Below are 14,095 nucleotides of genomic sequence, written 5' to 3'. Positions count from 1 at the left end.
CCCGCAAAGCCCTCATCCCAACTCATCCCAGACGGACACCTTCATCACAGCGAGCGGCGGAAAGCAGCAGCCGGGTACCAGCCAGCAGCGTGCACACCGCTCTCTGCATCTGTGTCCCTGCTCTTCTGCAGACACTGGCTGGATCGTGTCCTCTAAACTTCCCATATTGACGCCCTTACCCCCAATACTTCAGAATATGACTGGATGTGGAGACAGGGCCCTTCAAGAGGCAATGAAGTTAAAATGGGGCCACTAGGATGGGCCCCCATCCAGTCTGACTGGTGTCGTTATAAGACGGGATTAGGACCCAGACACACACAGACAGAGTGATGACACAGGGAAATGAAGGCCATCGGCAAGCCAGAGAGACGGGCCTCGGAAGAAGTCAGCTCTGCCAACTCCTTGATCTTGGACTTCTAGCCTTCAGAACTCAGAGAAGATAAATTTCCATTCTTTAAGCCACTTGGCAGGCTGTGGAACTCAGTTATGGCAGCGGAGCGGATCACGTCCTGTGCTCTCTGCCTGGACTGTCTTTCCCAAGACACCCTCATGGTTTTCTCCCTCGCTTTCTGTAAGACCTCTTCCACGAGGCCTTCCAGGGCCACCCCATTTCAAGTTGCAAATCCCTCCTGCCATCACTGAGACCCGCCACAACCCCTCACTGTGTTGTCTGCTTCTGTTTCATGCATGTAACTTCCCTCAGCAGAATGCTCTGACCTTCTCTCAGTTCATCCTACCCTCTCCTTCTCCCACCCCGCCCCATGTCCACAAGTCCTTTCTCTGCATCTGTGTCTCTATTCCTGCCCTGTAAGTAGGTCCATCATGATTTGAAAGAGTAGCCCTGACACATATACACTATCATGTGTAAAACAGATAGCTAGTGGGAATCGCTATGTAGCACAGGGGGCTCAGCTCCGAGCTCTGCGATGGCCTGGAGCGGTGGAATGGGAGTGGGGTGGGAGGGAGGTCCAAGAGGGAGGGGATATATGTGTACATAGAGCTGATTCATGTTGTTGTACAACAGAAATTAATACAGCACCTTAAGGCAATTATACTCCAATTGAAAAAAAAATCAGCGGTAAATATGAAAAATAGAAGTTTGTCAATGGAAAAAAAAAAAAAGAATGCTCTGACCTTGATGTACTACCCAGGCTGTTTGATGAATGGTTATCAGGACCCATCACACCTCCCTCCCACGTTTCCTCAGCCCCTTCCCACTCATCTCTCCCTCCCTCCTCCTAGTCTGATTTCCATCACCACAGATGAGTTTTGTCTATTCTAGAATGGCCTAAAAATAGAATCCCTCAGCGCATATGTTTGTGAGTCTGGTTCCTTTCAGAAAAAAAAATATTTTTTAAGTCCACGCATGTTGTTTTATCTGGCAGTAGATTGCTCCTTTATATCGCTGAGTATTATTCCGTGTGTGGACATAACAGTTTGTGGATTCATTCACTTGATGGGCCCCTGGGCTGCTTCCAGTTTTACCTGTTATGAATCTTGCTGCTATAAACATTCCTGGACAAGAATTTCAGTGGATACACATCTTCATTTCCCACGGGAAAATATATAAGGATGTAAGGTTTCTGCTTTCTTCTTCTCCACAGCACTTGTCATCATTCAGTATACTATTTCACTTATTTTACCTGGTTTACTATCTGTCTTTGGGGTTTCCCTGGTGGCTCAGATGGTGAAGACTCTGCCTGCAATGTGGGAGATCCAGGTTCAATTCCTGGGTCAGGAGGATGCCCTGGAGAAAGGAATGGCTACCCACTCCAGTATTCTTGCCTGGAGAATTCCATGGACAGAGGAGGCTGGCAGGCTACAGTCCATGGGATCACAAAGAGTCAGACACGACTGAATGACTAACACACAGACACTGTCTGCCTTTACCCATGAGAATGTAAGCCGAGATTTTTGAGTGCCTGGTATGCTTTGCTGAATTCTCAGTACCTAGAACAGTATTGACAACATGGTGGATGCTTAATGAATGTTGGATGGAGGAACCAAGGAATGAATGAATGAACGTCCTTTCCAGATCTCGACTCCCCCCAGAGTTGTTGGCAATGCACTCGGACATGAGCCTTCTGTTGGTCACTTGTGCCCCGGGCACGAGTAAAGAGAAGAAAGTCTGCTCCATCTAAGCAAACCCTCTCTGACAACAGGAACCTCAGGGAGCTCTGCCATCCTGAGAATCCTGTTCAGACAAGAATCTCAGCCACATGGTAAAAAAAAAAAAAAAGAAACAAAAAGTCTGCTCGTTGGGCTGGCTCTGTCTCCCTCCCTGGTGGCAGTGGCTGATGTTGAGGCCTCAGGAGCCTGTATTCCTGGGCTGCCCCCACCAGTGACCCGAACCCTTTTGCTTCCTTGAGTGGATTAAACTGTCAAGTTTCCGGGTGTTTGCAGAGCAACGGGAGAGCTGCAGACAGTAATGTGGTTTTATTTACAACATAACCTCTTCAGCAACATCACTGGATTCTGAAAACACAGAACAATTTTCAGCCCCTTGGGGATTTCTAAGACAGGATTTCCATAAAAATTAAATATTGATGAATCTTATCTCTCTGCCGACCTCCTTGCTTCCTGTACCTCCACCCCAAGCTCCAGTAAGAGACAAAGAGACAGAGAGAACACATGCACAGAGAGAAGAGGAGAAAATGAACCAAGAAAGCAAGGCAGAAAAATGGGAGCCCAGACGTGGCACTGTTTCAAACAGATGAGGGGTTCAAAAGGGAGCCGGCTCAGCCTGTGTCCGAGGGCAGAGGGGGGATATACATTCTCATCCCAGTACTTCCTCTACAGCTTGAGGCTGGGTGCCCAGGATGGGAGCTCGGGTGCGAGCTGGGGCTGTGGTGTGGGTGGGCATCAGCCTAGAGCCAGGTCATGACATGGCCAGGGCTGGGCTTTCCAAGTGGTGGGGCGTGTACATGCATGCATGCTCAGTCCTGTCTGACTCTTTGCAACTCTACAGCCCATCAGGCTCCTCTGTCCATGGATTCTCCAGGCAAGAATATTGGAGTAGGTTGCCATTTCCTCCTCCAGGGGATCTTCTGCACCCAGGGATCGAACCCGTGTCTCTTGTGTCTCTTGCTTTGGCAGGTGGATTCTTTACCACTGCGCCACCTGGGAATCCCTGGGTGGGGTGGGGATCCATATGCAAAGGCTTGGCCGTGGCCAAGGGGTCAAGGAGTGGACATTCCACCAGGCGAGGAGTGAGGCCCCAAGCAGCACCCGCTCTGGGATCTCCTCTCCTCCATCCTTGCTTCCTCTCTAGGCACCTTTCTCAGGATCTCTAGGATTACACAGCATCACCCCAAACTTCAGAGATGAGAGCTTTAGGTTTCAGAAGGGGAAACTGAGGCTTGGAGGCAGGTGGAAGGAAGCCCATGACAACCTCAGGCCGTCAGGGTATGTGAGTGGGAGCAGAGGCCAGCCTTCCAGACTCCTAGACCGCGGCTTTGCCACACACCACACTTAATCTCTGGGAGGCAAACACATGAAGGCGGTAGATTTGTGATGAAATCCATGAACCAGCATGGAGGTTGGCTTTGACCAGTCTCTCGCCTCCAGAGGCAGAACTGAGTAACATTTAAGACACAAAAAGGAGAGGAGATGCCCCTGGAGGGAGATGGGAGGTGAGGGAGTTGACTCTTGTTTTCAGGCAAATGTCAGATTGAATGTAAACCCACTGATCCTGGAACTGAGAGCATGTTTCCCTCTGACCTGAGTGCAGGTGCAGAGCTGTGTGGTTTGGAGAGGCAGTTATGGGAAGCGGACCCAGTTCATGGCTTGTCATAAGGAATCCCGGGCTTTGCCATGCCCTCCTCCAGGGGACCTTCTAGACCCAGGGATAGAACCCATGTCTCTTATGTCTCCTGCATTGGCAGGCAGGTTCTTTACCACTAGCACCACTTGGAAGCCCCAGGAATCCCAGGTTTTGAATCCCATTTACATGACTATCAACAAACTATTGGGCAGTGTGAGCCTTGATTTTATCATCTGTAAAAGGGGGGCGTAGCTTAATGATTAAGGGTTCTGGTATGAGTTTAAATTCAGACAGATGGAGTTTTGACTTCTCCAGCTATAAGGGGATTTGTGGATGGAATGAAATACAGTCATTTCTTGGTATCTGCAGGGAATGGGTTCCAGAACCCACTGCTGATAACAAAATCCTCGGCTCCTCAAGTCTGTGGTTCTATGCCCGCAGATTCAACCAGTGGCTGATGATGTAAACTGTGGTACCTCTTCACTGAAAAAAATCTATGTATCAGTGGACAAGTACAATTCAAACCGTGTTCTTCAAGGAACAACCATACTATTAAGATGTCTTGCAGAGACTAGATTCTCGGCAGATTGGTTGGTCTGAGTCTGGGGGAGGCTAACACATGGGGTGGCGGTGGGGGTGCTGGGCCATCTCTGTATCCACCCTTCTCCACTGGAAGCGCTGACTCCCTAGTCCCCTTCCACATCTCCAGCCTCAAAGGTGCCACCTCAAGACAGCTCGGGGCAAACGTCAGAGTGTCCCCTAGGGAATGTCCCCTTGGGCGATGGCTCTCCGAGACTGGAGCCCCAGACAGCAGACAGAGGTACTAATTCAGAAAACCCAGACCCTTACAGACCCAATCCTTGGCAGAGACGTGAAATTTCATGCCCAGTGGAGGGAATGGGGCCACACAGGACGGACTGCATCTATCAAGATCCAAGGGGATTTGGTCAGGCCACCGCCCAGCAGAGAACAAGCAAGCTTGGAGTTAATCTGTGCCTTTCCATCACACAGGCGGCTGGGTTAACGCCTCCGTTAAACGGACAAAGGGAAAAAACCTCAGAAGATACATTGATGGGAAAACATCCAGGTGGTTACTATTCTGTATGCAGAACTCACACACCCCAAAAGGGGCTAAAAGGGGGCAGGCAGAAAGGATAACACCTCTCCCTGCAAAGCCTTTCTCGGTAGAACTACTAGCCGTTGCTGAGAGAACAAGCCTCAGATCACAAGGCTTAATAGCTGAAGCTTCACACGTTAGTAACCTATTTACAGATGGTGCTGGATTTCACACATCAGCCCTGCCGTGGAACACACGCTCCCGTAAAGGGCCTGTCTACTCTTGCACCAATAACGGGGCTTCAAAATTAATGACCCCTCACCCGAATGGGCAGCACTGCAAACAGCTAAGCTCATTCTCACCTTCTGTCCAAATGAAGGAGGTGACAGGATCCGAAGGACTGAGAATGAGCAGGTTTTCTTCCAGCTCCAACACGATCGCAGAAAATTAGACAAGATCATTTTACTGTGTTTAAAAACACATTTACATAGGTCAAGTTGCTCTTGTTGGCAGACAGTCAGATCATTAAGATGCTGATATCAATGGCCCAAAGTGTTCTTTCCTTGTCAAACTACATTCTGGGAGCTCCCCAAATCCATTGTAACCAACTAGCAAAGAAAAAAAAAAAAGCAGAGATTTTTATCGGGAGCCACAAATAAACCTCAGATGGTGCTCAAAACTGGGGCATGGCACAAGGAAGGTGCCCCCTCTTTTCCTGCTTTTGTGCCCCACCTCTGGCATCTGCTGCTCCTGGCGCCCCTGCCCGTCAGCCCTAATTAAGCCTGTAGCCCCCACTCCCCGATTTAGCTGTGCCCCATTTAACATTCTGCTGTGAGCATTTCCATCATAAAAGACTTTGAAAACATTTTCAATGGCTGTATTATAGTCCACTGTATGGCCATGGCATCACGTAACCATTCCCACATTGCAGTATATCTGAGCTTGTCTAGAAGCCAAATTAGGATGAGATGAAACTGCCACTGGGACGTTTCTGCAGCCTTGGTTGCTGCTGGCCTTTCCGGAGAGGAAGTGCTTGGCACTCCAGGCAGGAAAGTACAGCCTGAAATCCCCCAATTCACCTCTCTCCCTCACCCTCCACATCCAGGAGAGGACAAAGAAAACCCTTCCGGCAAATAGAACTGTGACCTCTGCAGGCCTCAACTTCCGACTGATCCTGTATCTACCAGACTTCAGGGCTGGAAGTGGAATTTGCTCCTTCATCCTCCCTAAATAGTTGCAGAAGATAATCGATCACCAGGATTCAGATGCATGGTGAATGTGAGCTGGGTCTTGGTATGGCTGAGCCAACAGGTTCCAGGTGGCCCGCTGGACAGTGGTTCTCAATGGGGGCACCACAGGGGACCCTGGCTATGTCTGGGGACAGTCTGGGTTGTCACATCTAAGCGTGGAGGTGCTATTGGTCTGTAGCAGGGTAGAGGGATGCTTAATATCCTACACTGTACAGACAGATCCCCACACAAATGATCTGACCCAACTGATAACAGATGCAAGGGTGAGCAACCCTGCTATAGAGTGAGATCGGGGTCCTAGTCCAGCTCCTACTGAGAGCTGATGGGGACCATCCAGAAGGCTTGAGTCCAAGTCACACTCACAGCCACAGGGCAGGACGAGGGAGAGGGGAGGAACAGACACTCTGGGGACCAAAGGCTCACTCTCTCAGATAGATGGGGCTTTACCTGCAAGTACATCTGTAGCTTCATCCTTGCCCTACCTGGAATCCCTAATTCCAGAGCCAGGTCACAGGCAAAGCTAGGTCATAGTATTGCCAAGGCATCTCTGGGGGTGGCCCTGAGGACTACTGCCTCCCAAAGGGATCCCAGCATCCTACCCACAGCTATGAGGCCCACACCAGTTATACCGCCCTCTCCCCCACCACACCGTCCATAGCTCCCTCTTAGCAACTTACAAACATCTGGACTCAGAGGCAGGCCTCTGTCCCCACCCCACCTTTCACGTGGTGCCATGGGGTCCTGCACCCCGGGTGGGCAGGCTGGCTGCTTTCCCAATCCCCTCACCCCTGCCCAGGTGTTGCTCAGTTTTATGTGCGTTCCTCACACCCCTCGTTTGCCCTTTGACACTGCCCAGCATCTGCTAGCTCTAAGGCTTCCCCAGTGGCTCAGACAGTAAAGAATCTGCCTGCAATGCAGGAGACCTGGGTTCAGTCCCTGGGTTGGGAAGGTCCCCTGGAGATACCCACTCCAGTATTCTTGCCTGGGAAATCGCATAGACAGAGGAGCCTGGCAAACTACAGTCCATAGGGTCACAAAGAGTCGGACAGGACTGAGCAACTAACAACCCTTCCAAAAATTTGCAGTCCTCTTCCCTAAGCCTTCCTCCCAGTCTCCTTCATCTCCATCAGGCACTGACCTTACTCTGATGTATGCCAGAGTCCCTGCTTCCTGTCTTAGCCTCTCTTCAGGGGGGAATGGCACCACCCCCCACCCGGTAAGTGTCAGCGCATGCGTTTGGCCCCGTCTCACTAAGTGTGTCCTGCCAAGACCTGCTTTCAACTTGAAAGCTGGAAATAGTGACTACTCCTCACAGCTGCAGCGTTCTGTGGATCTAAACAATGGGACCCAAGAAAACAGCCCCACCCCCCATCCAACAATACAGGGGAGGCGAGGACAGGAGCCAAGCCTTCAGCACAGATCCTGACGCCTGGAGGGCAAAGGCCATTTATGAGAACCCTGGGTGCCCCTTCATCCTTGTTCTGTCTGAACAATTCGCAGCATCGCTGCCCAGAGCTGAGCCGGTAACCCATCCACGAAATCCATCTCAAGGGGAGAAGTATGAAGCGTTAAGGTGCAAAATGGCATAAGGTACCAAGAGCCTGCAGGTCTCTTTTGGCACATGCTTCAATGCGAGACTGCACCGACCTGGATTTGTGTCAGTACCTCTGAAGAACGGCTGGAAAGAGGCGTTGAAGAGTTTACAAGCTTCGAGTTCTGTGTCTGGGCCCCTCACGGGCTGCCCCAGGGAAGGTGCCCCCATACAGCGGGGCATCCACCTGGGATGTGGCTTTGAAACCATCCTCCCCAACAGCAGAGTCTCAGGGGTGCCTTGCTCCTCTCTCACGCAGAGCTGGGGCGGGGAGGGGTGCATAAAATGAACACAGCCTTTGACCAGGGCAGTACAGCAAAGTTTACTCACAGAACAAGGAACTAGCCCCGCCTAGGAATTGTGTCCCGCAGATCCACCACCAACACAGAAGTACTCCCCTATAAGGATAGTCATCGCAACCTTGTTTGTAAAAGCAAAAGATTGGAAACAACCTAAATGCTTAACAGTGGGGTGTTTGTTAAATAAATGATAGGACATCCATGTAATGGCATAGAAGAGTGAGGAAGCGCTTCCTGTGCCAATTTGGAGCAATCTGTAAGACACAGGGAAGGAGATCGGGGCAGGGTAGTGCATGCAGCTCGTCACCACCTGTGGGGTTTGTGACGCCATCCTGACTCTGTAAAGGAACAGCTGCCTGAATATTCATAGAATTTCTCTGAGAGTGGGAGGGAGAGGTTAGGCCCATCGCCTGCATCCAAGGAAGGACAGGTGGACAACACAGAGAGTGAGAGGAAGGCTTTCCCCTGGACACCCTTGGATGTCCTTTCACCGTGTTCCACGTGAGCGTCTTATCTATGGAAACAAATTTAAAGCACCAACGACGCACAGCTGTGAGGCTGCCAGCTCCCTTCCTCTTGTTTCTTTTCCTGTCTCCTCCTCGACAGCCCACCCACCTGTCCCCTTCCTCCACCGATGTCACACTGAGAGGCAGAAGCATGGAAAGCATGGGGCATGGGGTCAAGAGTGGGATGTGGGGGGGCTTCCCTGTGGTCCAGTGGTTAAGAATTCGCCTGCCAATGCAGGAGACACGGGTCCAGGAAGATCCCACGTGCCGTGGAGCAACTAAGCCCGTGTGCCGCAACTACTGAGCCTGCACGCCTAGAGCCTGTGCTCTGCATCAAGAGGAGTCACCGCAATGAGAAGGCCTGGAACCACAGTGAAGAGTAGCCCCTGCTCGTCGCAACTAGGGAAAGCCTGCACACAGCAATGAAGACCCAGTGCAGCTAAGATAAATAAATTAACTAATTAAATTACATATATATATATATATATATATATATAAGAGAAGGAAATGGCAAACCACTCCTGTATCCTTGCCTGGAAAATCCCATGGACCGAGGAGCCCAGAGGTAGGGGTGGTGGGGGGTGGTGGCTGCAGTCCATGGGGTTGCAAAGAGTCGGGCATGACTGAGGGACTAACAGACAGACAGATAAGAGTGGGATGTAAAGCCGGTCCCTCCATGCTCGTGTGTGAGAACTCTCACTCCTGCAAACCTGTGCTGGCTCTGCAGCAAGCAGGGGTCAGACTACCCCCCTTCACAGAGTGCTGGGAGGATCAGAGCTGACCAGCAGGGGAAGGCTGCAACCCAGCGCCCAGCCCACAGGAAGATGCCTGTACATCTGTTGACCCGGGAGGCCAGCAGGTCTGGACCAGTTGACTTCCTCTGATTACAGTGGGGGTCTTTCCAGGGAGCCGCTCTGAACCGCAGGTGTGAAGGAAGCCCAGGGTAGGAGGTTTTCTTCCCTGCTGTGGGAGCAGGTGTCCTTGCCACCTCCACTGGCTCTGGTCCCACCAGCAGGAGAGGGGGAGAAGGGGGCCCCAGTCCAGGTGTCTCTGAATCAACAAAATGATCTTCTCGGCTCCCAGCATTGTGTCTCAGGAGCCCTGACACCAAGACACCCTTGGCAGTGGCTTTGGACATGCCGGAGATGGAAGAGAGCCAGTTCAAAGGCTGCGCTTGTGCAAGAGGAAAGCATGTAGGTAAAAGGCTTTGTCTCCCCCCATCTCCAAGGGAAGCATCTCAAGAGGGCTGAGAGCACAGAGCAGAGGGAGGGCGGCTCCTGGGGAGTGGGGGCCCATGGAGGGCACGTGTCTTCATGTCCAACTCCACGTGCTTTCACTGAAGTCCACGCCCTGCACCCTTCAAAGCACCAGAAGGCTACAGAACTAGGCAGAGTTCAATTCCTGGCTCTCCCCCTTCCTGGCTGTGTGGCTTCAGGCAGAAAGCTTAAGCTTTCTGTTTCCTCGCCTACAAAATGCAGTTACTCAGAACACCTATCCCATACGGTTGTCAAGAGGATTAAGTGGGTTAACCCATGTGAAGTTGGAACAGAGACTGGCATGGAATAAATGTTGAATACCGGTTAGGACTGTTGATAACCATCGTCATCCCCTTCATGGGCAGGACCCGCCTGTCTCCTAGCCCCACTCAGTTCCACTGCCACGTGTTACAGTGCCATGAAAGCCAGTGGACCCCAGGATTTGGAGCCCCAAGCCCTAGCCTACTGCCACTCAGGGCCATTTCCAGGGCCATAGCATCTGGCCCAGTCTGGAGATCTCGGGTCTCCAGCCTCAGATCTCCAAGCTCTTTGGCAGCCTGCAGGTCTCACCAGCCCTGCTTCACACCCCACCCCGATCGTGCCACATGCAAACCCCGTCTGAACTTGATCCATGTCTCCCACCCCGGAGCCGACATGCGGTGCAGGCACATGGCCTTTGGTACTCAGCCCAGCCCTTGCAAAGAGTCACACTCCATGCCTCAGCCCTGGCTGAGGGACCAAAGGGACTTGAGCGACTACAGCCCCTGAAGTCGGATTCTTGGCCCAACGCTGTCAGTGCCAATAACAGAAAATCCATCAGCACTCCCCAAGCCCCGAGCCAGCAGCTTCCTGCTTCCAAACCAAGTCAATTTAACATCTGACACTTGTGCCAAGAGCTCACGTCGGGAAAGGCACGATCCTTTCAGTTTTACAACCTTCACTGACAATCCCCCACCCAGGCTCGGATCTCAGCATCAGCAGGCTCCCTGCTGGTGTCCTCGGCGACTCTGCTGCAAAACCTGCCTCCCTCCCTCCTCAGCGCCCACCAGGGCTCCAAGGAGGACGGACAGCTGCAGTCCCCCACAGGCACCTGCCCTCCCTGAGACCACCACTCTGGCTGGATGGTTAAAGGACAGAGCTGTGAAGTCATAATTCCTCTTACTTTCTGGGAGCAGAATCCGGAGCACGTCTCCACAGTCACGTTGGCCTGTGCCAGGGAGTTGGGGAAGGCATGTGTGATGTTCTCCGGCAGTCGGAAGCAGCCCCGGTATGTGACAGTCCTCCCTGCGGGGAAGGAAATGGGGATCTGGTGAGAAGCGGTGCCTGCCCTTCTTGGGGCCTGACCCGGGGGAAATAGCAGCTTCAGATCCTGAAATAGGTGGAATTACACTCAGGAGGAGCAGATTCCAAATCGGAGAAGGTAAACTGCCCAGACAGGCTATGGTCAAGCCAGGCTCCTGACAGAAAGCAGACTTCAGAACCTTACTCACCAGGGTCACTGACAAGGGATCACTTGGCTGAAGCTGCTGAACTCCTGACTTGCTACTCCCGCCAGCCCTCGGGGACAGTGTCCATCCTTCTTCCCTCCCTCCTTCCTTCCTTCTTTCCCTTTCTCCCTTCCTTCCACAAATCTGTTGATTTTTTTCCTTTTCTTTTTTGCCATGCTATGCAGCATGTGGAATCCTAGCTCCTGGATCAGGGATTGAACCCATGCCCCACTGCGAGTACCTCCCTGAAGCCTGGGGGGAGGCAGCATCTGGGTCACCCTTTTCACCCCACACCCAGTTCTGACCCTGACATACAGCAGGCGCCCTATACATGCTGAGAGGTAAGGATGCAGCATGAGCTGTGAGAAGTCAGTGATGTGACATGCTGCTGGCAGAACCTCAGCTGCCTCTAGACTTCAGGTGTGGCACAGGCTGTCACCCCCATTCCACACCCTTCTCCCCCGCTCCCCAGGTGAGAGTCCCAGGCCACTTAGGGCAGGAGGGCACCTTCAAGATGGAGCCACAGATGACCTGCTCTCCACCTTCCTCTGATCCCAACCTGAAGCTCAGGTCAAACAGACAAGTTTTTCTGTCTCTGGCAGGTGTTTTTTTTTTTTTTTTTTTTTTAATCTAAAATTTCACTGATGTACATACTTCAGTGAAATTGAATCCAACTTCACAAAGAAGTTTCAATCCAGGTCTCTACCCTGGTGGACTCAAAACCTCCTTTTCTGTCCTCTGTGGACACTAAAACCTAAGGCGTGTGGCCACCAAGACCAGCAGCTTCCCCCGTGGAGACCCACTGCTGCATAGCATCGTCAACTATCTTCATCTCACCGCCATGATTCCTAGTTCCCGCTGGAGCCAGGGATTTCCTTACTTTTTTGATAGTTCAGCTTTGCATTTATAGCAACATTTGTTCAGTTTTACCCAGCACTTCCTAGGCTTCCCTGATAGCTCAGTTGGTAAAGAATCCACCTGCAATATGGGTGACTGGGGTTCGATCCCTGGGTTGGAAAGATCCCCTGGAGAAGGGAAAGGCTACCCACTCCGGTATTCTAGTCTGGAGAATTCCAGGGACTGTATAGTCCATGGGGTCACAAAGAGTCGGACACGACAGAGTGGCTTTCACTTTTACCAGCACTTCAAGGTGTTGTATAGCTAGGAAACATTCCTACTATCTGGTCCGCCCCTCTGCACTTGACAAAATAGACTGGAACCCAAAGATGGGAGGCCACACAGCATGTCTGAGAAACACCTAGACCAAGGCTCTGGGCCTCCTGATCGGTTTTTCTCTCCTACAGAGGACAAGGAAAGATGTGGTTTGGTCATGATCTCAAGCGATCTTTGGCAGACCCTAACACCTCGCCCCCTGCCACGAGCCTGTCCAGGGAAGGTGGTAGGGAAGGCAGAGCACGGTTTCCGTCCCACAGAATTTAGATGAAGGGCTGTGGACGCAGAGGTGGCAGCCAGCAGGGGCAGATAGAGCTCAGGGAGAGGCGGGCGCACTCACGCTTCCTGGAGCCGGGCTGCAGTTCCTCCACGCGGTACACGGAGAGCCGGCCCACCCCTCCGCACACGGAGCTCTTCTCCCCTTTGCACTCATGGTTACACTCCTCCGGCCCGACGCTCATCGCTGGGAGTCGGTTCCCACAGTAGCACTCAGCCCCGGCCTCCAAGCCAGCGTAGATGTAGGACCTGCAGGCAGAGTGGGGCCTGGGGTGAGTCCCAAGCCTGGCCCGGGGCACTGAGGTCTGGATCCAGGAACGGCCCCTGGGTCTGAGGCCAGGATAAGGATGAGTCCTGGAATCTCAGGACAGGAGCCCCAGGTCTCCTGACACTGAGCCCAGAGCTCTTTCCACAATCCCCTGCCATCTCGTCAGTAAACCTTGTCTTGGACAACTGAATCTGATCCGTCGAGCTCTAACCGCACTCCAACAGCCCACTGGCAGCAGAAGCACCACCTCAGGGACACAACTCCCACTCTCTGGGATTCCCTCTTAGCCTTATTTCCAGTGGAGCTGACCGTTAGGGCCCCCACTTACCGCTCAGCGCATGCATCCTGGCAGTGGGCGACGGTCATCTTTCTCAAGTCAAAAAATACAGCCCCCTTCAGTGTCCGCTCCTGGCCATCATCACTGAAGCATCCCACATAGGTGCCTGCAGGGGGTGAGGGAGAACCACAGCAGAAACTCAGACACCCCGGAGAGCGGGAGGGTCCTAATCCCTGAACCCACCCTTGGCATTGCCCTTCCTGGCTATGACACTTCTCAGAGAAGCCCAGGGGACAAGGTTGTGGTCCAACCTTCCTCACAGTGCTTCTGGACACATCCAACTTGTTCCCTTCCTGCCCTCTTTCTTAGTTAATAGCCAATAGTCCCATAGACACCCTGCCAGGAGCCTGGCATCAGCCAGAATACAACTTTCTTCCACCAGCCCTCACCCACCAAGTCTAGCTGGTTTAATTGCTTCACCTGGACCCCTCTCCTCTTCATCCCTGTCCTTCCTAAGCCAGGAGAGGCCTGTCTGCATCCATGAATGTCCTGATAGGCAGATTCTGTTGCCTCCTTGTGATCCAGAAGGAAGAAATGAGTTACGCAAAGTTTGATCTTAGCTAATATAGAGATCTTGCAAACAGGGAGAGCTAGTCCAAGAGAAAAAAACCTGCTGGGACATCCCTCATGGTCGAGGGGTTAAGACTTCGCCTTTCAATGCAGGGGAGGTGGGTTTGATCCCTGGTTGGGAGCTAAGATCCCACACATTATGCTACCAATAAATAAATACATAAACCGAGGAAATATTGTTAACAAGTTCAATCAAGGCTGTAAAAATGGTTCACATCAAAAAAAAAAAAAAAGAAAGAAAAGAAAACATCAGCCATCGCAG

General features: G+C 52.1%; 1 protein-coding gene across 3 annotated transcripts in view; it reads right to left on the bottom strand.

Moving 5' to 3' along the window:
- Positions 1–14,095, bottom strand: part of WSCD1 (WSC domain containing 1) — a 46,916-nt gene that overhangs the window by 14,758 nt on the left and 18,063 nt on the right. For all 3 annotated transcript variants that reach the window (XM_043477315.1, XM_043477311.1, XM_043477304.1), the window contains 3 exons: positions 13,255–13,369; positions 12,723–12,907; positions 10,885–11,006 (listed from right to left, as the gene is read on the bottom strand). In XM_043477315.1, the coding sequence (XP_043333250.1) occupies positions 10,885–11,006; positions 12,723–12,907; positions 13,255–13,369 (422 nt within the window). The remainder of the gene's footprint in view (positions 1–10,884; positions 11,007–12,722; positions 12,908–13,254; positions 13,370–14,095) is intronic.

Source organism: Cervus canadensis, chromosome 1 (assembly GCF_019320065.1).
Source record: "Cervus canadensis isolate Bull #8, Minnesota chromosome 1, ASM1932006v1, whole genome shotgun sequence".
Lineage (NCBI taxonomy): Eukaryota > Metazoa > Chordata > Mammalia > Artiodactyla > Cervidae > Cervus > Cervus canadensis.
This window is presented reverse-complemented; position numbering and strand designations above follow the sequence as displayed.